We start from the raw sequence: 24320 nt of genomic DNA on the forward strand, positions 1-24320 counted from the left end.
CGTGTCATAAAACGTCAAAGACGAGATTAATTAACATGCGTTGGCGATGACTCGCTCGGAATGAAGCGGTAGTAAAGGCGAATATAAAAGGGCAGCTCTATCAACTTTCGACATTCAATTCAATAAACTGCTTTATTGGTAAACCGAATTGAATTCGATCTCCACTGAACCAATATAATGTAAATTCCATCTGGCCTAACTGTCTGTTTGCCTGAAAAAATCCCGGATGAAATTTTTCACTCGCATTTACCGTGGGCTCATTCGCGACGGGTCATTGTATGCAAAACGTCGCGTGCAGACGGCGCCATTGTTCCCAAGATTAAGGCGGGGGCTCGTCCATTATTCACGGGACCCGAGGGCTACGGAACCCTATTCCACGGCTGATTGCAGGAGACGCTCCTCTAGCCTCACCTGCTGACGTCACCGACAGTTTAGACGTTTAATCAGCCGCGCAATCGAGAAAAACAATGAGATACCAGATTGAATGTCACCTGAGAGCCCTCGGGCGAGCGCCGTCTTTATGTCGCGCTGATTGTTTTTCATGGACTCTAGATTCCGTGAGGGTTGCATGTAATTGCGCAAAGACAAAAACGGGTGAAGTCCTCTGCGCTGTAGACGAACGACGAATTAGCAGAGCAACTTTGCGCAAACTCTCAGTTCAGAGAACGAATTCACATTTACGAATTTACTGAAGCTCTATTCCCTTGTGACAATTTATCCTTCATCTTATAAGACATTTCGCACGAATAGTTTTCTATCGAATTTACCAACTGTACCTTGGAGGGTGACACGTGGCTTGTTACGCCTGGTTTCTGGAGTTTTTGCACCTTGCTACGCGAGGGTCGCTCTATTGATACAGCTGCGTGGGTGGCGCCAGTCACGTGCGATGGTCAATTTCCCTGGTGCGTGGGTAAATGGCATTAGGCAAATTGTGTTGCCTCAAGAGAGGCGCGCGGATCGGATGCACCTGATTGGACGCGTTGACTTGTAAAACTACCTCGCGCGTCTAGTTAACGTTTCTGTAAAGATCACCCGGCTGGATGCTTCCGTTGTTTTCGCGTTCGAGTGGATGAGCAATAGCGCATTAATTTCAATTCAACATTCTATCTTGATTGTTCAATAACTGTTGAATACTGTTCAAAATGTGATGATAAAATCGTATTGCGAAAATTTTACAAATGGCTATCTTGTTTTTGCTCTGAGGTATCTACCATCGCTGAAGGTTGGGAATATGCATATTGGGCACATTCGGATTCCCCGCCAGCTATTGTGACATATAGCATTGAAAAATATCTTGGCGATTGCGGTCAAGATGCGTAAAGGCAAAAATTTCGCCCGATCGGCCGCCACCGGCGCTGGGCGGTGCATACAAGTATCCCGAACATGCGGGCACGGCCCGATGCGCTCGGTTGGAAATATATGGAATTTGCACCCGTGAATTTGTGCACGCGATACATCGAAGACTGCGGTTTTGAGGAGTATTGCGAAATTCCGATTTTATAAATTCTGGACGTTGGTCAGCTACCGTTGCAAATCGAATATTTGATCGATTTGCCTATATGGAGTTGATCGGTGCTCGGCAACGAGTAGGCAGTCCTATTGACGATGAAATGACATCCACTTTCGATTCATCCAATGAATCGTTTGCACGATAAATCTGCTTATTAAAGCAGATTTATCGTTTATTAAAACGGTTATGTAAATTCTTTATTGTTTTCATTTATTCATAATACATACACATAAGTATTTAATATGTATTACCTCACCTTAACAAGTCTTTGTCAAGTTCCTTTGGTATTACGTTGCCTACAACCTACAACATTCCCGTACTTATGATTTTGTATTACCCAGGTCTTCTGATTAAATATGCTGATTATATTAACATTATATTAGTATTGGCATATATCCCGCCAATTAAGTTCGTGGAAGGCTCTATTAACACGGTTAGTGTAATCAGGTAAGGCAAGGAAATTACGTGGTATGCATAGTGTAGGCTGTAGTCAAATAGGTGGTTGCCTGCCGATATGCGTGCGCCGGCAAATCGCGTTACGTCTTGATTCAGTTTGCGTGTGTCGCCTGCCTAATTGTTACTTCGTTCGAGATGCTGGAATATTTTACCGGCGACACTTTTTATATAAAAACATACTCCAATGCATTTATCAATGAACGTTCAAGCCACGTTCGATTTGAGCTTTAAAAGAGTTCAAGAAACGGGGAAAGTACGAGTACGTCTGGGCGCATAAGTTGATTGGCATTGTTCGAGTATGTTACCAAGATAACTTCATAAGATAATGAAAATTCCGTGGAACGAAAATACAAATTTCAAAGCATGTAAAAAAAAACAAACCTAAATGACAACATCACAATCTCATCACGATTCATAAAATTCACAAAAAGTTTCGCCCCGACCTTATGCAATTAAATGGCGGTACTTCGCATTGCAAAACGCACCTGAGTTTTTAATAAAAGGTTTTGTAATTTTTTTCTTTCGTTTCACGCGGTGAACGGCGGCGTCCACGCAGAAATATTGGCGGCCGCGGTCTGTCGGCGCTCTGGTCAAATAAATTACCTTCCTTCCCTTTGCGAATTTGATTCTTTTGATCATTGGAAAATCAATTCCGGGCCCTCACCACCGGCGCCGCACTGGCCCGCGATTAAAATGAACGTTTTATACCGAATTATAAAGTGTCCTGGATGAAGTGTTAGCGCTCACTTTGATTGCCTTTTGATGGGTTTTAATAATGCTCTAATTCCTAACTGGCAAAGGATTAAATATTCATTATTTAGCGGAGTTCATTTGACTTGCTAAGATTCAGCTCTACATTTTTACCTGCAGCTGGTGGTAATAATATCACTAAAACTGCGATAAAGAACATGCATTAAAGAACTTGAATCATATAGAGTTTTTATTTTTTCTTTACAAGTAATTTGACATTTGCAAGGTATGTTTAATCAGATGCAAAAAGATATATGTATTAAAGCCTGAACCGATTTTGGGAACGTTCGACTCACATTAGAGATGTCTATTAGGTTACGTTACTTAGACTAAAAGCTCTCCTCATTCAGAAAGAATATTAGAAAGAACATTATTAAATCACAGGCAAAGTCTAGCAAGCACATGGTGGGTATATTCAACCCAGTCTTCTAATCTAACTACTTTGACTGGAATTTAAATTACATCAAAGTGGAGCAAAGGTAATATTAATGAAAGTAGTAAATAATTTTCAAAGCTTTGAGTCTTCCAGCCGAGAAATATGACTTCTTTCTTAAACGAGTAATTAGATTGGTCACTCGAGATGAAACATGGAATAAATCGTTCAACTTTTTCTTGCCATGGCTATCATTGTTAATGCCTATTATCATAGAAAAATTAGGAATGATGTCCTTTAGCTTGTAATAGAAGTCTCTGTTATCGTAAATCCCAATATAATAAAAAATATAAAGATACTAAAATAAGTGTGGTGCATGTGCCGCATAGTTGCATTTGTAGTTAAAAGTAATATTAAAGTTCGTCGCTTGCCTCTCTAACCTCTAACTGACGTAACTGACAATGAGCAAATTTTCAGGCGATTAGACAGATCGATTCGTCTTGCAAAATTGATTAAGATGGTGTAGATAACTCAGTTTCGAAAAAAAATTCAGATACATCAGTTAGAGAGGCAAGCGACGAGTTGAGCTTATGTGATTTAGTGACTGAAAACTAATCATGTCCTGTCGCCTGTATATTACAGTGTGATAGATGCGATTTTGTTTCAAAAACGTTAGTCCGATGTGCTGGCGAATGTACAGTCGCGGAATGAAAAGGTTCGTCACCTTAGTGTCGGTTTTCGCTTGCACTAGGTACTGCGGGTCTAGTCAAAACGCACTTTAAAATCGCAAACCCATCGCAAACCAGTCGCAAACAAATAAACAAATCGCAAAAGAGGTCGATAACAAAAAAGGCTTAGTCAAACGGCAAAAAATCGAATCGCAAAGCCCTACCTATCGATAATCGAAAGACTGGATTGAAATTTCCCATACAAAGGCTTAGCCAACATGCATTTAAGACTCAATCAAAATCGAATCGAATCGCAACACCCGCCATTTTCATTGCGATTACTTAAACCCCGGTGATAAGCTTCGATTATATCGAAAACCAATAGGGTGAGTTGCACCACCTAACTTTGACCGTAACTATGACGTTAACCGGTGTTTTTTGTATGGAGTTTGACAGATTTTAGACGTTTGTCAAAGTTAAACTAAGATGGTGCAACCCACCCTAAGGCTGTTTTGACAAATCCGTATCGCGATGTCGTTTTGACAGCTAATTTGACAGCGAAGCATAGACGTAAACAGAGAGCAGAAAGAAGGAAGAAACTTATTTAAAAAAAAAAGCCAAAAAAAGTAAAAACAATCGCAAAGTCATAGACATTTTTTAACTTTTATTCGATTTTGAATGAACTTTTACGTCGCCGCGTCGTTGGTGGTTCAATGTGCATTTTGGCTGCCATTTTCCGATCGAATCGAATTACTGGTGACGCGGCGACTGACATTAGTGAAAACTTCATATTGGTTTGCGATGGCATTTTGACTAGACCCACTGTAAGAGTCAAACCTGCCAACATAACAGTGCAAGAAACAGTGCTGCTAACATTTAAATAAATATGACGTTTGCTAACGAATAAGGTTTTGCTTGTTTAATTTTCTATACCATCAATGCAATGATGACATTGACCAATTGACAATAATGGCAGGTTGAACCAACAAGAAGGTTTTAGTTTATCAATCATAATAATCTTCTTGACAAAATAAATCGTCAAACAACTTTGATCTAAATAATTTTGAACTTTACTGACGAACAGTTAAAGATTATGTTCTCTAACTCGAGATTATTTTGTAACATAGTTTGAAAAGGTAATATGTACTCGCGATTCGTTGAAGGAATCAATTTGAAAACTGACGAACCTTTTCATTCCGTGACTGTACATTGTACAATGCACGGTAAAATATTTACATTTGTCTCCCCTTAGGCCGCGGGGCATGCATGTATTGCCGAGTGGGGCGCGATATGAAGTGCACTTTTACATGTCCCAGTATTAACCCTACCACTGCTTCAGGACTATAAATGGGCCAGTGACAATAAAGAAAACAATCAATATTTGTTTCTATTTTTAATTTTATTGTAGCAGCCCTTATTATTATTCTGTGGTAGCAGCGTTTACATCGTGCATCCGTGAAGAATAGCGGCACGTTAAGTTGTACTATCTAAGCGTGCACATGAAGGTTTTCTTTGATAAAACATAAAGACGCCTTTGCGTTATGACTTTCGCCATGTTATTTGACTCTGACCAATAAACTGAACGTGTATTGATCCTGTGGTGACACATATCCTTGCCTTAGTGGTCAATTACTGACACCCTGCTCCAGGGAAGACTAGTTGCACGCTGCACGCCTCAGCGCGCGCTCATTACACTCTAAACAGCCCATTGCAGAATTCACGCTCTGCCATTCCAAGTTTGCGGCATTATCGGTTATCAGAAAGAGACTCAGATATAACCAGTGTGTGAATAAGAAAGAGATCTAAATAGGAAAGGAAATATGTTTTAAAACACTTCTCAAGTTTTTTAGATATTAATGATGTGCTTCATATAGGAATTCTTAAAACTGATCTAAGAATTTCATAGTTTTGTCAAGATTCATAACAGTAAAATACCTTACACACCATCATTAGCGTCATCGCTATAAAGTCATCATGAAATCGTAGTCATAGCGGAACTGCGCAAGTCCATATACTTTTACCACAATACATTGTGCTTTTACGATCAACATTTGAGACTGGGTAATTTTGATAGCAAAAGTAAAATATGTGATTTAGTGAAATATGCAAATTTATAATTATCCAACGAAAAAATTTATCGGATGATCATCGATGAAGAAATGTAGAGATTCATTTACACAGCATACCTCAATTAACAAGTAATCAGAAGGATACTAAAACCGACCGAATCACTGAAAGGACATAGAAACTGAATGAATAGCTGCACATAGTTTTATCTACATTACACTGGAACATAGGTAATGTTAGTGAGGCTAATTCGTCAAAGGGCACTGCTCGCCCTTTGTACCGCTTATGGTAATGAACGGACCCGCTCTGCGGATTTGATTCGTACGCGCTTTGCATTTAACGACCGGATTTATTAACTGATTCAATTCGATCTATTTGTGTACGGGCCGCGGATTATCTGTTCTGTACCGTCTTTGATCTCGCGGTTTTTATTTTTAAATTCATATGGAACGAGGTGGGTGTTATTTGTGTTCTTTTGACAGAAAACCGAACGTTATCTTTATCGATTAATGTGTCAAGACACCAATTAAAAGTGAAGTGTTATTAAATAAATAAAACAGATAAATACTCGTAAACAACTTTTAGTCGACATGTTATTAAAATCTGTTATCAGCAAGTACCTACAACTACATAATGTTGTTTATAATAACTGAGATTTGGAAGTATCGTTTCAGTTAAGGTTATGGTTTATTTAATCTAACATTACTTGAGACTATACCTTATGTAGTTCTGCAAATGGACAAAGACGGTCCGACGCGCTCGAGACACCTGCTACCCTTCCGTCTTGAGAATTGGTCATTTGCCGTCTCAAAGGGGATACAAATTGGCTGAAAATTTGTCGACTAGTTTTTAATCGCTTGATTTACTATTTAATTAACTTTTGCCTTTTAGATGTTGAATACAAAATTTCTAGCCTAATTGAATGTCAGTGTAGTTTAACTAACTTAATTAGTATTCTCCTTCATCGTTAACTTATTTAACATGATGTCTTTATGGCGGTCTAATTAATTTAAGTGACACTTAACCCTCGAAGCAATTAATACACAGTAGCCTAAACCAAATAGATAGTGCATGGAACCGTCGTTACGAGTATAGTGGCAATTTCGCGAGCGCAACGCACCGATCGCGCAATTCGGGGCCGGTGGTATCACCCGCGACTCAAAGGACGCCGACAAAGAGGCGCCGCGCGGGCGGCATTAGCGGGCCCGTTTGATGCCTCCACCCCGGCGCAGGGTTGTCACCGCCGGAAAGTCACGAGTGCTGGCAAAATCGGCGGACCGCTGGGAAAACAGGAAACTTTGGACAGGGAAATGTGATAGATACGTTTTTATTTAACGTTTCAAGATTTCAAAGGTTATTTAATTGATTCAAAGCTGACGATGGCCTTTGATGACTGTCGTACAAGATTTGCGCTACATATTAATTACAGTAAAGGTACTTTGATTTTCACAAAGCAATCGAGTGGCGGATGAGCAATATGTGGAATAGTAGAGTTAAGTGTAGAATAGTTTATAGAATGGTTTTTTATTTGAAAGAAAGACATACAAGTAGGTAAGACATTGGTACATAATGAAAGAGATACACAAATGGACAGATAGCTGCTTGTGCCCCTCTGAGAAAAAGGCAAAAAGGCTCAGCATATATCAAGACCGCGGCAGGGTTTGTCTCGAAACTGATTTTCAGTGTGGTATTATTTACATATCTTGTGTGTACAATATAACAATCTAATTAGAACAATATGTTTACCAGTATTTTGTGGCTGGACTTAAAAAAGGCTCAACGCTCTAGTTATAACCTCGAACAGACGTTTTATAAAGAAGATAACTCTACAAAACTTTAACGCCTAAATTAATAATAAATAAGTGTGGCAAGGAAAGCTTAATCGGTGACTATTTCCCGTCGAAAGTTCCATTAACTGAACAGTACACAAAACCTCGAGAGCATTATAATTAATTAAATTGTCTCAACCGCTAGAGAGTAGGACCGGGCCAGCTAAGCAGCCCTACCAGCGTCCTCCTAGCTCAAAGTGAGTGTGTTACTCTTTAACCTGAGCGATTCGCGACCGGCTAAACTTACCACTCCGCTAAATAAAGTTAAAAGGCTCTCCCAGCTTTGTCTCGGCTCGCCTTTGATGTGCCGAGAACATCCCCCACCCCTCGCCCCTCCCACCTCGCAAACAGTTTACCGCAAGCTGGAACTATTGGCTTTAATGCCTTTTCCGATTGGATGTACCCAATTGATTAGTATGTTATGTAGTGCCAAAGGAATTTCTCAGGAAGCGGCCGATCAAAGGACCTTTGATGACTGATCGCTAATACCTCACCCTTATCATTCCGCTCTCGTTAAGGGTTATCAGCGAACTTGTACTGTAATTATGATTTGCGTACGGCTTTAAAAGATTAAACAGTTCGGTATTGGACATGGGACGTGGTTTAATTTTAAATGTCTTTGAAGCTGTTCAGTATTGACCATACACGCTGGCTAAGTTGTTCAGGACAAGCGGCTTCATGAGTTAGTAGTAATAAATGTTCAGGATTGCGTACGAGATTTAAAAAAGAAACTTTCAGAAAAGTGCGTCAAAAAGTCAATCAAAGAAGCGTTGACGCAATCGCTACGATAAACGTATGTGCTATTAACATTCAATTAGTGAAAGCCTGTTAATTATTGGCTTCTTTTATTATCATAATACATTTTGATTCAATCTGCTTAGATTTTTAGAGCAAAATATGATATTTTTTTCAGCCTTCATTATTATTTTATGTGCTGCGTAGTTTTAATATCTCTTTAGTTCCGGAATAGAGAGAACTGCCAAAAAAATATAAATGAAATGATTTTTACGTTTTTATGGTTCGCTTCATAGAACTCTATCAATTAAAAAATACTTATATTTTAATGTTAATTGAAACTAATTTTGGTGAAACTTGAAAGTGTTCATATCCATAAACTATAATTTGTGCCCAACCTATGAATACCTTTACCACGGTAATACTATGCAGTCCATTACCGTGATACGTTCATCACAAAGATGAATACCTGAATATAGTATGCAGCACCAGTGATACGTTTTGTCAAAGCTGGCAGGTGCGCGCCGGCGGTAATGCGGCCGGACTAGCGAAATTCAATTAGTGTAATAACGGCGCAGTTCCATCACGGCAATCAAAGGAAAACGGAAAGTTTGTGCACATCAAAGACTCGCTTAGTGCGTGCTGGCTAATGGCGATTTGGGGCGCCCGCCCCGCCGGACCGCACGCCGCAGGGGTGCCACCGATCCATCATTTTTAATGAAATCAAAATATTGTTTTAGTCAAATCAAATCAATAATATCTTTATTTGTTTGGACTAATTCAATCAATAGGTAATTGCAAATTGTTCAATTATACTCTTATTCTTATGCCTTCACAATAATGTCTCATAATTTTTTGCCCAGTAGGCCTAAGATGCGCGCCGTGATAACTTTTATCGACGTCAATTTGTATGGGCAAAATCGATAAAATGGCGTGTTAACCGCCTATCACGGCGCGCATCTTAGGCCTACATGTGCGCTTCGAGATAAACTTTTGGTAAGTGCTGAATAGAAGCGCTGCAACTTTAGTCACCACTGTCACATCACAATCAAATCACTAATACAAAAAACTGGCATTTGATCACCGAATGAAGTGATATGAAAGTATTTATCTCGGAATTTGGATGTTCTAATACATTCATGCTTACGAAATACAGAGAGTTCTCGGTTCACCTTTGTCTGGTTAATTAAATCTTAATAAACATGCGAAGCTTGGAGTAGAAATTCCATCCCGAAACACGAACATAGTAATGCAATTTAGGTAACTATTATTCAAATACGATTTTTTAAATTACGCAAATAAATAAATTTGATTTGATTTGATTTTACCTTTGGCTTAAGTAAAGTCACTTAAAAATCTAGTTTTGAAAATATTTTTGCTTTTACAATTCGGTATCGTATGTATTCTTCGGGTAGATGAAGATTATGAGTCTGTAGTCGCGATAAAGCACGTTCGCGCAAAGATACTGTTTCGTTTTTCTTTTTGCGAGGTGCAGGGAACAAAGTGAAATTAGCTTCGCCTCCTCCGCTAGTTTTTTTTGACTGATTTAACAAAACAAACCTTTGTTCATAAGAAACTTTTTTTCAAAAAAGTACTGGCCATGAGGTTTATAGTGTTATTTCTACTAATAAAGTGTTCAGCTATTAAATTGTGAGATAAACATAAAAAAATATAGTAATAATATTAATTACTTTAATCTGGCAGCCCTAGTTACGAGTATGATTTGTTTTACTTTGTTCAATATTTGATAACGTTATAGATGTCTCGCTTTCTTTGTTGTTAACTATTCTCAGAGCTTCTCCTGATACACAAATTATCGTAAAAAATTAGTCGAAGTTTAAAATATAACTGAATTAAACTGAAGATCCATCAAAAAGATTGTTTTTAATTAAATTATTGTAATTTAAAAGAAATGTAGAGCAACATTATGTTCTTCACTTGTTCACTTGTGACAAACTTAAATAAATTAATGTTTTTAAAAAGTACTCTAACTTAGAGGTTTTGAGACCCCGAAAATTAGTGTATTGCGAGAAAGAAAGCAGTATCAATCCCAAAGCAACAAGTCTTTATTTCGGGAATGCTTAACATCTCCTCAGATGTGTGTGATAAAAAAGCTTTCGAAATATGTGTAAATCTACGGTTTTCACCATTATGCAGACAATAACCTTTTGGGATACCGAAATTCGATAAATTTTATACGTGTGAATCCGACATGGGTCGCTAATTAAATAAACCCAAGTCATCTTTTACAAAGTGTGAACAGTTAAGATATAAAACTGTGCAATGCTTTCTTCGCACCATTTGAATAAACAATTCGGACCTACATACTAATTTTATGGAGACTATAAATTGTACGTATCATTAGAATCTTGTGAATTGTAAGAAAATGTTTTTGTCGCAACAACTCCCACTAGAATGTTACATTGGTTGGGATATTTACATATGCAATTGAAATTATAGCTGTAGTAAACTGTTTAATGTTGTAAGAAAATTACCACCAATTCACACACGTTTTCAAAGCTTATCAAAATTCTTAATTGGTTGGGTTTTTAATGGCGGTCAAGCTGTAGGATCCTGGCTACACAGGAGTTGCAGTAGTGGGAACGAGAGGTGGGAATAGTCCCGTAAGCTTATCAAAACATGCCTCTTTGCCCAATTAAATTAGCCTTTATCAAAAGTAATCAGTTAGAAAATTTTGCAGAATGTTAGTGTTATTTTTAAGTATCAAAGTACCTATGTAGTTAACTAATTACTAAATGACTATTTTAGTTCGATTGGCACGTCTGCCAATCTTCTTGCTGTAGTCGCAGAAAGGAGATATTAATTCTCTTTTTGTTTGGCATCTCACTAATTCACCTTTGCAGTCAAAGAGGTTTCTCAATATTGTATTCATTACTGGAAATCTGAAATGCTACGATTTTATTCGAATACTCGAATTCTAAGATCATTGAACTTAGCTTAAATTAATGCACTCCGAAGAATTTAAAGTCAGAAATATTGACGTCTTCTTCTTCGATATACTTCGCTACTTAATTAAGCACTTATTTGGCGGAAGAAACTAATTGTTAGTAACCAGTCTCATATTAGGTACCTACATTCTGTCTTCCACAAAACATACAACCATTTACTAGCGTGGTAATTTAATGTATTATTTACTTATCTAATTACGTTACACTTGACGCAGTCAATTATTCTCATTCAGACATAATTTACGAGTATGGACTAATTAATCTTGTTGACCAACTCAATTTGCTACGAGTTTAAGTAATGGTTTTTAAAGCTACTTAAAATTACATTTTAAAGGTATGAAAAGTGTTAATCGCCCGATTGCCGAACGATAGGTATACTCGTAGTTTTGTAATAAAAATAATCCACACATATCAATATTTGAATGGGTCTTCGTCACAGGTTTTTCCAGCCCGAACCCCTATGCGTAGCTCGGACTGCTTGTTTTCGGAATTTTCAAACATTTTATGAGTGGCGGATTGAATTTCGGTCGGGGCTTCTAGTCCTGTGTAGCGAATCCATCCGGATTTGATAAATGTATTTGGTTTAAGCCTAAATCTAAATCTGAGCCACTGGGAGATACGTATTATTCGGTATTTATTAATCTTGTTAGTTCCGGCACATTTAGTAAAAACTCTCGGCTTATGAAGTGAAAAATCATTAGGTACATTTGATACCTACCATTATTGTTTACAAAATGTTTTTTTCCTAATAGTACCTATTTTCTACATCAGACAGACACACATTTTTAATCATGTAAAATGTTCTTGTATTTATTTAGAAAGACGACAAGTAACAGATATAATTATTTAAAATTAATTACCCACGATAATACAGCGTCCTTGTTTGTCATACGTATACGGCTACCTGTACCTAGCACTCATCTCAATGGCCTGTGATCTTTGCCAAATCAAATATCAAATATTGGCGTACGCGTAGACAAATGTCTTTGATATCTGTTCATTTCGCCTCTAAATCGAATTGGAATCCCTGAATTAATTCTACATCGATAGGTAATAATATTGTGCCTCTGCGTGTATAACGTTATTATTATAATAGCGTAGTTACAGGGAGTATTATTGTTTTGTTTAGTCGAAATCGTTTCGATTAATTTAAATTCAACAAAATAATCATTTTGAAAAAATAATCTCATTGTCAACTTTTATTCATATCTAAAAAACTGTAAACATAACTTACCGTTTAACATTTTGGTATAAAATCTACAGTAACTTATTTTTTTTTTTGTTGCAGATATTGTTAAGGCGGCAGGCTACACAATCATAAAAATGCAGCGGCAATAAGCTGCTACGCAGGTAAATTATACATTACATAAAATTCATCTAACACACTTTTAACACGCTTTTACATCCTATTTTTATTTTGTATCTTCCCGCCTTTCGTAAACGTGAACTGGCAAATCTGCATTTTGAAACTTTTAGCGACATCTAGTTGTGTACTCCGCTTATGCAAATAGGAGTTCATGACTTCATTGTAAATCAAGTTACCGCTGATAGATGGCGTTGACTGACAGCTGGCGAACCCGTCATGGCTGGCTGGTTGCTTGTCATGTGTCAAACTCGCTGTTGTATACAAATCCGATCCAAGCTAATTTATTATTTATTTCTGAGCAACTTTTCAATTAATGTCTTCAGTTCTCCATCGCGACAGCCTCCGGAATTGCTGTTTTAAGTAAGCTCATTGACTAAGGTGTGGTGTTTCTTTCAGTATCGTTCTATAAATATGGCCCTTCCGGGTATCGTAGGTTTTCGGCGTGAATGGTGTTAATTGCTGTCTGAACCGCCTCGTGATGATTTGCTAGTATAAAATGCTAAGTGGCCTATAGTGTTGGCATGGCCGGATCGTGTTCCCGCCCGACGCGAGTGTGTTGTCAGCGGTAATTTTACGAGCTTCGTCTTTGTTTACAACTTGTTTCCTGTATGCCCTCCTCATCCTCAATGAAAATTTCATAAAATCTGTTCACATTACCATTATATTACGAGCAAACAAGGCCTGTGTCAGTTATCTGTTGTAAGTTATTTCATACATATTATTGGAAATTTATTGTTATAATAAAATGTAGTAATAGTAAAATTAACTAATCAAACCACTTTTGGTCAACAAAGCTATCAAAATCGTATAAGCAAAATTTGCCTGTACCTATACACACTACTTAAAAAACCTCACCCGTCTCACAACTTACACTCACCATTATTGATTTCATATTCATAACTAACCCCATCACAAATAAAAGCTATACATAATATGTGAGGGCTCAACTTGTCTTCGATCGAACCCCATTGTGCTCAGCATTCAGCGTCCGACGGATCTTTCACTCGGACCAGTACCGTTGCGTTGCGCAGTTGTGCTGTTCATATTTAAAACAGTTTTTTAAGCTTTCAAACTAATCTTAAAAATCAAATTCATTTAAAAAAAGTAATTCTATTAACTGGTGCATTACATCTACAGTGCATTGTTTGCTCGGGCACAATGAACATGGTAAGGTCTTTATAATTTTTTGCCCCATTATGATTTTTTTTTTTCATAACTTGCTTATTGAACCATGAAGTTATGATTTAATTTGTTTTGACATGTTCATAATGTGAGTGTTCCTATTGTGCAAGATTAGTAAAATTATTATTCAACGGATAAAAAAAATCTTTTGTTGATGTTCATGCCTATTATATGATTTTATGAAGAGTAGTTATGATATTTGATAGCTTAATATTGGTTTAACAGGATTTAATTTGTAAAGTCCTGGTTTTAATACGTTTTTATGGCAATTCTGCTCGGGAAGGTGTTTCATACCCTAGCCGATCGATGACGGAGACTCTTGACTTTAGCACACCCTCTGGTTTGCTGTCCCTTTCCAACTTACAGAAAGTAAATATAATACATAGCTATGACGCTTATTGTGTGCTCTATTGATTTTTTCTCCGTGGCTTGGTGGTTTCTGGATGCGTAGTTGATTTTTTGCCAGGCTTAGAATCGTTCATGGGGATAAATCCTACTTTTTGTGTATGTTATTGACTCTAATAAGAGTTTGCATTACATTTTTATTGGAGTATTCAAATTTCTTCATCTTTTTACCTAAAGATAGTGAATAGAAAGTTTAATATTATTTTGTAGAGATTTTTATCTCTGATAATTTTGAGTGCATTATTATGCCTATACTGAATGCTCAGTTAGAAATGATCTATGCAGTATGATGGCGATTTAATCAGGTTTATTAATTACTAGTTGCAGTATTCAGTAGGCTGTTTCATCAAGAAGATTTTTATTGACTGTCACTTTCTTCAGACAGAGCTTCTTCATTGAGTGTACCTACTTTCTGTATTTACCTAGTTAGTTAACTGGTTTGACGAAAAGTCCGGTGTTGACATTAAATATTGCAAACAGAGTTCTATGATGTGCCATTTTTGGTGAATATTGGTCTAAATGTATAAAATAAGAATTTTTAAAAAGGTGTTTTTGGCAGGTGGTTTCTCGCCATGCAGCGCGCGGGTGGGAGAAGGGCCTGTGCGCCATGAGCCACACTCCTATCGGCGGCCACCCGCAAGGTAAATACCAACCTTTATCTTTAATATGAACTGACAATCAGAGTTGCATCCTCCCTCAGCAGAATACCAACTTTTATCATTGATCATAAGTTGACAATTGGCTGGAGTTGTATTCTTCCCAAACAGATGGCAGTGGATCGGGACTTACCAGGAGCTGCACCTGGGGTGTGAATGTGAAAAATGAAATAAATGTGTTAATAGTGTTCTTTCATAAAGCGACGCATGTTAAAGTAAAGAGCATCAGAATCTATGTACAAATGTTTATTATCATTATTAATTGTTTGTTTATTGCTGTGTAGGTTGGGATCACAAGCTTGCTGACAGGTCGTCGCTACCGCCAGCTTCAGGGGAGGAGAAGAGCAAATCTCAGTCCAAATATGTGTTCACACAACCACATTCAAAGTAAGTTTACCTAACCTTTTTATACATATTTTACATTGACACGTTTTATAATGCCACAAACGATTGTTTATTCAGAATCCGAAATCCAAAAATGACGATCATAAGGACGAAGCATACTTATGAACCCGAAAACGGATCGTAACCGTATCAACTCGAAGCGGTCAGTATTCTTTGTATGAAATTCCATACTGCAACGCACACTTATCCGCGCCGTAACGTAAACGCTTCGCCTCGCGGTTGACAGCGCACGAAAGGCAATAAGAGTTCGCAAAAGGCGATACGATATTCCCTTTCCGAGTTGATAAGTCTACTGTGACTTGTAAAGTTTTTTTTTAACTGTTGAAAAGTTATCAAATTATCCAAGGGCGTCGCCTGGTTCGAGATTATTTTGTGGCGCCCAGGTCCCTTTGGTTACATATCGGTACCTTGACTATTTAGAATCACATACATAATGATTGTTTCTGTTTTTATGTACTTTAACTGTTTAGAAATGCGACATAAATGCATCTCTTGCCACATGGCAAGGTCGCATGACCTTTTGCCATTGGCATTGCCTTTCTTAATCTTCGAGTTAGTTGAATGTGTTTGCTAACGTGTTGTTATCGCAGGTCGGGCATGGTGTGGCGCGAGCAAACCGAGGGCTCGTCGGGCAGCTCGGCGCGCTCGCCCGTGTCGCCGCCCTACATCCGCTGGGCGCGCAGCCTGCCCGAGCTGCTCGAGGTATGATCACAGAATAATAATAAGTACTACGTACAGAAGTTTTAATTCGCGAAGGTATTTAAAAAAATGTATGCTCAATGTCATTAACAATATGGTATAATTTAGCCTGTCTCAAGAGTCAAGCACCATTTTGTTGACAAACGTCAGTGATCGGCACTGCGCCGAAGCTATAGGGCTGACTTCGGTAAAATGATGTGACGTGAGGTGCCAAACTGCGGAAAATGGCGGAGGAAATACATGATTTAGCATGAATTATCATGAATAATATTAACTACTTATTTACCTCTCAGTGTCTTGAGGCAACTTAAAAAAGTACATTCTGTGTTTTTATTATTATTTAGGCAGTTAAATACTGCACAGTATTTAGTACACCATTTTCTTCCATCATACACAAGAATACGCGTGCGTGAGTCAATGTTCGCTCGTATGTGAGGCCTTGTCGAATCGTATCCTGTAGGTGGGCCATCGTGCGTGTTGTGTTTTCGATGTAAACTCGCGGGGATGAACAGGCCTGGTCCTGGTATGATATCAATAAACTCATCATCACAGGGCGGGGCACATAGCTCGTAGAGACGATGGCCGTTGGGGCAGAAAAGTTCTCGAGTGGCGACCACGGGCTGGAAGACGTAGCGTGGGCAGGCCTCCTACTAGGTGGACCGACGATCTGGTAAAGGTCGCGGGAAGAGCCTGGATGCGGGCAGCGCAGGACCGTGCATTGTGGAAAACCTTGGAGGAGGCCTTTGTCCAGCAGTGGACGTCATTTGGCTGAAACGAACGAACGAACGAACATCATCATCATCGTCGTCTCATAGGACGTCCACTGCTGAACATAGGCTTCCCCCAATGCTTTCCATGTTGCCCAGTTGGTAGCGGCCTGCGTCCAGTGCCTTCCTGCTACCTTTATGATGTCGTCGGTTGTCGATAAAAACGTAAACAGCGAGTGAGAAAGAAAAAAGACGTATGTGGCTTTGTAAATTACGGGGAATTCACACGTGCGCGTGCACGTCCCACTGAATAGACACAATAAATTGACATATTTTAGCCATTTTCTTTCTTCTATTAGGGGTCATCCCTCAGTATGCAATGCAATATCTCTTGAGATAAGCTTGGAGGATCTATATTCTTGACACTTTGTATAAGCTGTAATAGGATACACATTTTTAGGGGACTGGGTGTCCCTTCTGAATTTATACAGAATAATATTATAATTCAAAATCAAAATCAAAAGTATTTATTCAGTTTAGACCACAAGTGGCACTTATGAACGTCAAAATATAAAAATAAATTAATAAAATATTATTATAGAAAATAATAAAAAAAGAAAAGATAGCCCTTATGGGGCACTTTACATGTCTCCTTATCTTTTGGGCCCTACCAGCGCTTCGAGACAAACATATGGCAAGTGCTGAGAAGAAACGCCGGAACAAACTCATTGTAATTCTATTGACATGCATGCTATTAACAATATTAATTTTCTTGATATAACAAACATCTCTTCCAGATGTTCTTATTTAGTATTCACTCTACAAACGTGAGGTACAGGTATCAGTACCCTTCTGCCTATCAAGACAAGGGATCGCTTGCAATTGACAGCGACGTTGCGAAAACAACGCGGGACCCGTCGGTTATTTATCGGAGCTCTAGTTTCCTGCACCGAGCCATTATCCACTTGAGAGGTTAATAGAAAGGACGCTTGCAATAAAGATTGGAAACATTTAAAGCAATGCATCTCTTGGCTCATCAATCTTTATGTTACGAGTATGAAAAGTCTGCAAATAATATTCGAATGTTGTCATTTTTGCATATCGTAAATAATTATTAACTATCGAGAGTAGAATAGAATCACCCCCACCTTTGTAGATATAGTACGAGGCGACTTAAGGTCAAGGAGGAATATGCTAACGTCAAGACTCCCCAACTGATCTGACCAGAGCGTGGGAAGTGTAAGTTAAATCCTCCATTTTGCTGTGGTAAATTGGAGTGTCGTGTTCCTGCAATGATACTAAATGAGTTTATAAATATCGATAGCACATTACTTAGCAGGCGGCATGACATGTGTTGGAATACCTGCACCTACTTCCAAACGCTGTTTACATAGTTTTGCGTCTATCTGTCATCGTCGCTCATCTGGCATCTCAATTTGCGTGAGAGGGATAGCAGCTGTTGAAACTTTGAATAACGTTTTTCAGAGTAACCCTGCTGTTACAATCTGAAGCCTTTAGAAATGCTTCAAGTCTTTCACTGACGTTTTGACGTAACAAAAACACCCTTCAGCGCCGCTCGTTTGTTACTGAGTTAGCTATTCAAGTATGCGTTCTTGTCGTGTTGTACTATGTAAGACCACTTTTACATTAGGGCGTCACTAGACAGCAGCGCGACAGCAGCGGATGCCTGCCTTCACATTATAAAAACGTCGCTGACGCACTGTCATATAGTATGGAATTACGAGTCGCGCGACAAACGCGATGCAGTCGTGCTTCTAAAGTCGCCTAAAGCAGTGTTTTTTAACCTTTTTCATGACGCGGGGGGTATGAAAAAATATTTCGCGACCTCCCGACCGCTCGCTTTTTTTTTCATGCATTTTATAATGTTACAAAAATGTTGCAGGGACCGAATATTTCAATCCATACAACATTTGGATGGATTTGGATAATTAGATTTCGGATAAATCTATCATTATAACTTTACTGATTCTTTTACTGAGGTAGTTTTTACGACCTCTCGCGCCCCCCTACAGAGGCGCGACCCACAGGTTGAAAAACACTGCCCTAAAGTAACTATTATTGTCGTTATAGGACGCGGAAGGCGTGCGCTTGTTCCGCAAGTTCGTGGGCGGCGCGGGCGGGCTGCACGTGGAGCGGCTCAACTTCTACTTCGCCGTGCAGGGCCTGCGCCAGGAGACCGACCCCGCCAAGATCCGCCAGGTCGTCTCCGCCATATACAAGTGAGTGTAGGATTATTATTGTCCCCACAGGACGCGGAAGGCGTGCGTTTGTTCCGCAAGTTCGTGGGCGGCGCGGGCGGACTGCACGTGGAGCGGCTCAACTTCTACTTCGCCGTGCAGGGCCTGCGCCAGGAGACCGACCCCGCCAAGATCCGCCAGGTCGTCTCCGCCATATACAAGTGAGTGTAGGATTATTATTGTCCCCACAGGACGCGGAAGGCGTGCGTTTGTTCCGCAAGTTCGTGGGAGGCGCGTGTGGTATGCACGTGGAGCGGCTCAACTTCTACTTCGCCGTGCAGGGCCTGCGCCAGGAGACCGACCCCGCCAAGATCCGCCAGGTCGTCTCCGCCATCTACAAGTGAGTGTAGTAGATTATACAACGTGTTAATGAAAAAGCGCAAAACTTCAGACACCCCAACTTATTTTTATGTAAATTATTCAAATTAATTGCAGCGGGAACGAGAGGTGGAAAGAGAGAGAAACTCATTGACAGGGAGGCGCCACCATCGTTCAACCATATAATTTCCAACATGGAAAAAATCGGAACCAGCGATCCGGTATTGACAGTGGCGCCCCCCTTTCAATGTCACGGGTGGGACAGTTCGTTGTAGTGGGTCTATATTCAGTGAAGCCTGTCATTCATCAAACATTGTCGTAGATTAAGGAAGCAGTACGAAGCGGGAAAGAAATGCGTAGTGGAGTTGCGAACTGCGTCTTTCCATTGATGCGGCGTAGGGCAGCTTGCCATAGCAGTTTGACATATTTTTGACGTTTGTCAAAGTTAAAGTAAGATGATGCAACCCAGCCTAAATGATGATGATGATGACACATGAGGGCAGCTTGGCACAAGTGTGTGCTCACACGCTCCTGCCGGCTAAACTATCCAGGCTATCCTGCACCGCACTCTTACAAAGTAACATTCGTGACAATGAATAATCCCGAGTTCTGTGGGTCTAGTCAAAACGCACTTTAAAATCGCAAACCCATCGCAAACCAGTCGCAAACAAATAAACAAATCGCAAAAGAGGTCGATAACAAAAAAGGCTTAGTCAAACGGCAAAAAATCGAATCGCAAAGCCCTACCTATCGATAATCGAAAGACTGGATTGAAATTTCCCATACAAAGGCTTAGCCAAAATGCATTTAAGACTCAATCAAAATCGAATCGAATCGCAACACCCGCCATTTTCATTGCGATTACTAAAACCCCGGTGATAAGCTTGGATTCGATCGAAAACCAATAGGGTGAGTTGCACCACCTAACTTTAAACGTAACTATGACGTTAACCGGTGTTTTTTGTATGGAGTTTGACAGATTTTAGACGTTTGTCAAAGTTAAACTAAAATGGTGCAACCCACCCTAAGGCTGTTTTCACAAATCCGTATCGCGATGTCGTTTTGACAGCTAGTTTGACAGCGAAGCATAGACGTAAACAGAGAGCAGAAAGAAGGAAGAAACTAATTTAAAAAAAAAAGCTAAAAAAAGTAAAAACAATCGCAAAGTCATAGACATTTTTTAACTTTTATTCGATTTTGAATGAACTTTTATATCGCCGCGTCGTTGGTGGTACAATGTGCATTTTGGCTGCCATTTTCCGATCGAATCGAATCACTGGTGACGCGGCGACTGACATTAGTGAAAACTTCCCATTGGTTTGCGATGGCATTTTGACTAGACCCACTGTTCTATTGGTCCTCACTTTTGACGCGTGTCTTATTTTGTAAATAGAGTCGACGTCAACCTACCATAAAATAAAACTGCATGTAACTGAATCACTGAGTTGGATATTTATCCCGATAACCTTTTGCACTGCAAATCAATTGAAATCAAGTCAGTGAAGTGAATTGCAGTATTAAATAAGTTGATTTAATGAAGATTCTCTTCGGCAGATTTCTCCGCAAGTCTCAGCTAGCGATGCCGGAAGAGCTGAAGCAGCACGTGAAGCAGAGCCTCAAGGATGGCTCCAACATCGAGCGTACTATCTTCGACAACATGGAGAAGGAGGTTCGTGTGACATTGACATTGACAATCAACCCTAGCGATAATTTATGAACATTTTTTAAGCGAGATAAGCGTCAAATCGTTCTAGTGAGTAAGTAAAGAAAAACTTCGCAGAGACTCTACAATAAGAATAAGGTTGTGTTGTCACTTTTTGGCCAATTTGGGTGTCACAAACTATTTGACGCTGACTGTACTACCAAGCACAGTGTCGTCATTCCACAAGGTGCCATATGATCTCATAAACCTTACAGGAAGGCGCAAAATGCAGGACACTACCGGTATTGGTCGGTTACCAATCTGAAAATCATTGGGCGAGGCATTTGTCCAACGTCTTTAGTTGAAACGATCGAAGTATACTGAGAATAACTTAGATTTTCGTTTCTTCGTTTCAGCCAAATGACGTAGAGCGAGAGAGAAAACGGAGATGGGTAGCTGGAAGGCTGGTTTTAGTGTCACGCGGATCGTCAGTGCGGGTCGCTCCGCACAGCCGATCTGTGTGAACTGCTAGGGAGCGAGTGGTTCCTGCGGACCGCATTACTCTAAAACGCTCCCTAGAAGTTTATACAGATCGGCCGTGTGGAGCGGATCCGCACTGGACGGTCCGCGTGACATTAAAACCAGCCGAACTGTGGAGTTATTCGTCAACTCGCACCTCTAAAGATGCGAGTTGTCACCTTCTGTTTTTTATGTCATCAACTCGCACCTTTTTGAAATCTGACGTGTTTATGTATAGTCATCTACAAAAATGTTTTAATAAATTACACAAATTGAATTGTGTACTTTTCAGATAGGATTATATTATAAATCAACAGCTAATAAATATAAATCGGGGAGCAACAAATTATCAACAACTAGCGGCCGCGTGGACCTCGTTTAATTACTAATGATGTTGATAGATGGCGTTTCACAGCTTCCCCCGCATGAATAATTTACGAACGTCAAAATTTTTGTCCAGCGTTGTAGATTTTAACCAATGACGATAGATGGCGCTTTTTACCCACGTCTTAGGCGGTTATCACACTGCGCCGCGTCTTGTTGGTTGTCCTAATAAATGAATGCTTGCGCAGGTGACGCGCGCCATCAACGAGACGACGTACCAGGCGTTCCTGAGCTCGGAGGCGTACGTGTCGTACGTCAGCGCCGCCACGCAGCCGCTGTCCTCGCCCGACGCGTCGCCGCCGCACCCGCCGAGAGAGGTACACTGATGTAACTTGCGCAGTGACGCGCGCCATCAACGAGACGACGTACCAGGCGTTCCTGAGCTCGGAGGCGTACGTGTCGTACGTCAGCGCCGCCACGCAGCCGCTGTCCTCGCCCGACGCGTCGCCGCCGCACCCGCCGAGAGAGGTACACTGATGTAACTTGCGCAGTGACGCGCGCCATCAACGAGACGACGTACCAGGCGTTCCTGAGCTCGGAGGCGTACGTGTCGTACGTCAGCGCCGCCACGCAGCCGCTGTCCTCGCCCGACGCGTCGCCGCCGCACCCGCCGAGAGAGGTACACTGATGTAACTTGCGCAGTGACGCGCGCCATCAACGAGACGACGTACCAGGCGTTCCTGAGCTCGGAGGCGTACGTGTCGTACGTCAGCGCCGCCACGCAGCCGCTGTCCTCGCCCGACGCGTCGCCGCCGCACCCGCCGAGAGAGGTACACTGATGTAACTTGCGCAGTGACGCGCGCCATCAACGAGACGACGTACCAGGCGTTCCTGAGCTCGGAGGCGTACGTGTCGTACGTCAGCGCCGCCACGCAGCCGCTGTCCTCGCCCGACGCGTCGCCGCCGCACCCGCCGAGAGAGGTACACTGATGTAACTTGCGCAGTGACGCGCGCCATCAACGAGACGACGTACCAGGCGTTCCTGAGCTCGGAGGCGTACGTGTCGTACGTCAGCGCCGCCACGCAGCCGCTGTCCTCGCCCGACGCGTCGCCGCCGCACCCGCCGAGAGAGGTACACTGATGTAACTTGCGCAGTGACGCGCGCCATCAACGAGACGACGTACCAGGCGTTCCTGAGCTCGGAGGCGTACGTGTCGTACGTCAGCGCCGCCACGCAGCCGCTGTCCTCGCCCGACGCGTCGCCGCCGCACCCGCCGAGAGAGGTACACTGATGTAACTTGCGCAGTGACGCGCGCCATCAACGAGACGACGTACCAGGCGTTCCTGAGCTCGGAGGCGTACGTGTCGTACGTCAGCGCCGCCACGCAGCCGCTGTCCTCGCCCGACGCGTCGCCGCCGCACCCGCCGAGAGAGGTACACTGATGTAACTTGCGCAGTGACGCGCGCCATCAACGAGACGACGTACCAGGCGTTCCTGAGCTCGGAGGCGTACGTGTCGTACGTCAGCGCCGCCACGCAGCCGCTGTCCTCGCCCGACGCGTCGCCGCCGCACCCGCCGAGAGAGGTACACTGATGTAACTTGCGCAGTGACGCGCGCCATCAACGAGACGACGTACCAGGCGTTCCTGAGCTCGGAGGCGTACGTGTCGTACGTCAGCGCCGCCACGCAGCCGCTGTCCTCGCCCGACGCGTCGCCGCCGCACCCGCCGAGAGAGGTACACTGATGTAACTTGCGCAGTGACGCGCGCCATCAACGAGACGACGTACCAGGCGTTCCTGAGCTCGGAGGCGTACGTGTCGTACGTCAGCGCCGCCACGCAGCCGCTGTCCTCGCCCGACGCGTCGCCGCCGCACCCGCCGAGAGAGGTACACTGATATTCAAATCAAATCAAATCAAATATATTTATTTTGCGAACATGGGTAAACGTAGGTATTACAAGTCTTTTAGTATCTCCATCTTCCACCTTTTGGCATGCAAAATTATAAATGAAACTTATCAATTTTCATTTACATAAAAAAGAATTTTCACTTAAATAATGTCAGATCAATCGCAGTCATATTATAATCGAAGATTAATGCAGTTTGTTCCAAACCCATACATATTTAGCGCCATCTATAAATTATATAAAACGTTTGTTTGTAAAGCGCCATGTATGATTCTTCTCACCTTTACCGAACTAACAGTAGTACCGAACTATTTTACAAGAATCATAGATGGCGCTGCACTACGTCCGTGCCGTACTGCTTGCACGACCATTTTTTAAATTTTTTCTCGAACTTCTTCTTGACTTAAATCTGCGACGACCAGACTTTTTGGCCGCGCGACACTGGCCACCAAGAAAACTGCCTTTTTTTTTAATCGACGAATATCGTTACTCTTTTGTTTTTGCCTTTGTCTCGAGTCTGGAGTGCGCTTTTCCACGACTAAAAACCACGAAACACTATCCACACAAGATTTAGG

General features: G+C 41.3%; 1 protein-coding gene across 1 annotated transcript in view; it reads left to right on the forward strand.

The window, feature by feature from the left end:
* The window catches only part of LOC135074729 (axin), a 100708-nt gene that overhangs the window by 44032 nt on the left and 32356 nt on the right, over window positions 1-24320 (forward strand). Inside the window, exons 3-9 of the mRNA XM_063969101.1 lie at window positions 12646-12707; window positions 14870-14951; window positions 15251-15353; window positions 15962-16073; window positions 19048-19196; window positions 20908-21022; window positions 22087-22215. Coding sequence (XP_063825171.1) covers window positions 14918-14951; window positions 15251-15353; window positions 15962-16073; window positions 19048-19196; window positions 20908-21022; window positions 22087-22215 — 642 coding nt within the window. The 5' untranslated portion in view covers window positions 12646-12707; window positions 14870-14917. The remainder of the gene's footprint in view (window positions 1-12645; window positions 12708-14869; window positions 14952-15250; window positions 15354-15961; window positions 16074-19047; window positions 19197-20907; window positions 21023-22086; window positions 22216-24320) is intronic.

This window comes from Ostrinia nubilalis, chromosome 9 (genome assembly GCF_963855985.1).
Source record: "Ostrinia nubilalis chromosome 9, ilOstNubi1.1, whole genome shotgun sequence".
In the NCBI taxonomy this organism is placed as follows: domain Eukaryota; kingdom Metazoa; phylum Arthropoda; class Insecta; order Lepidoptera; family Crambidae; genus Ostrinia; species Ostrinia nubilalis.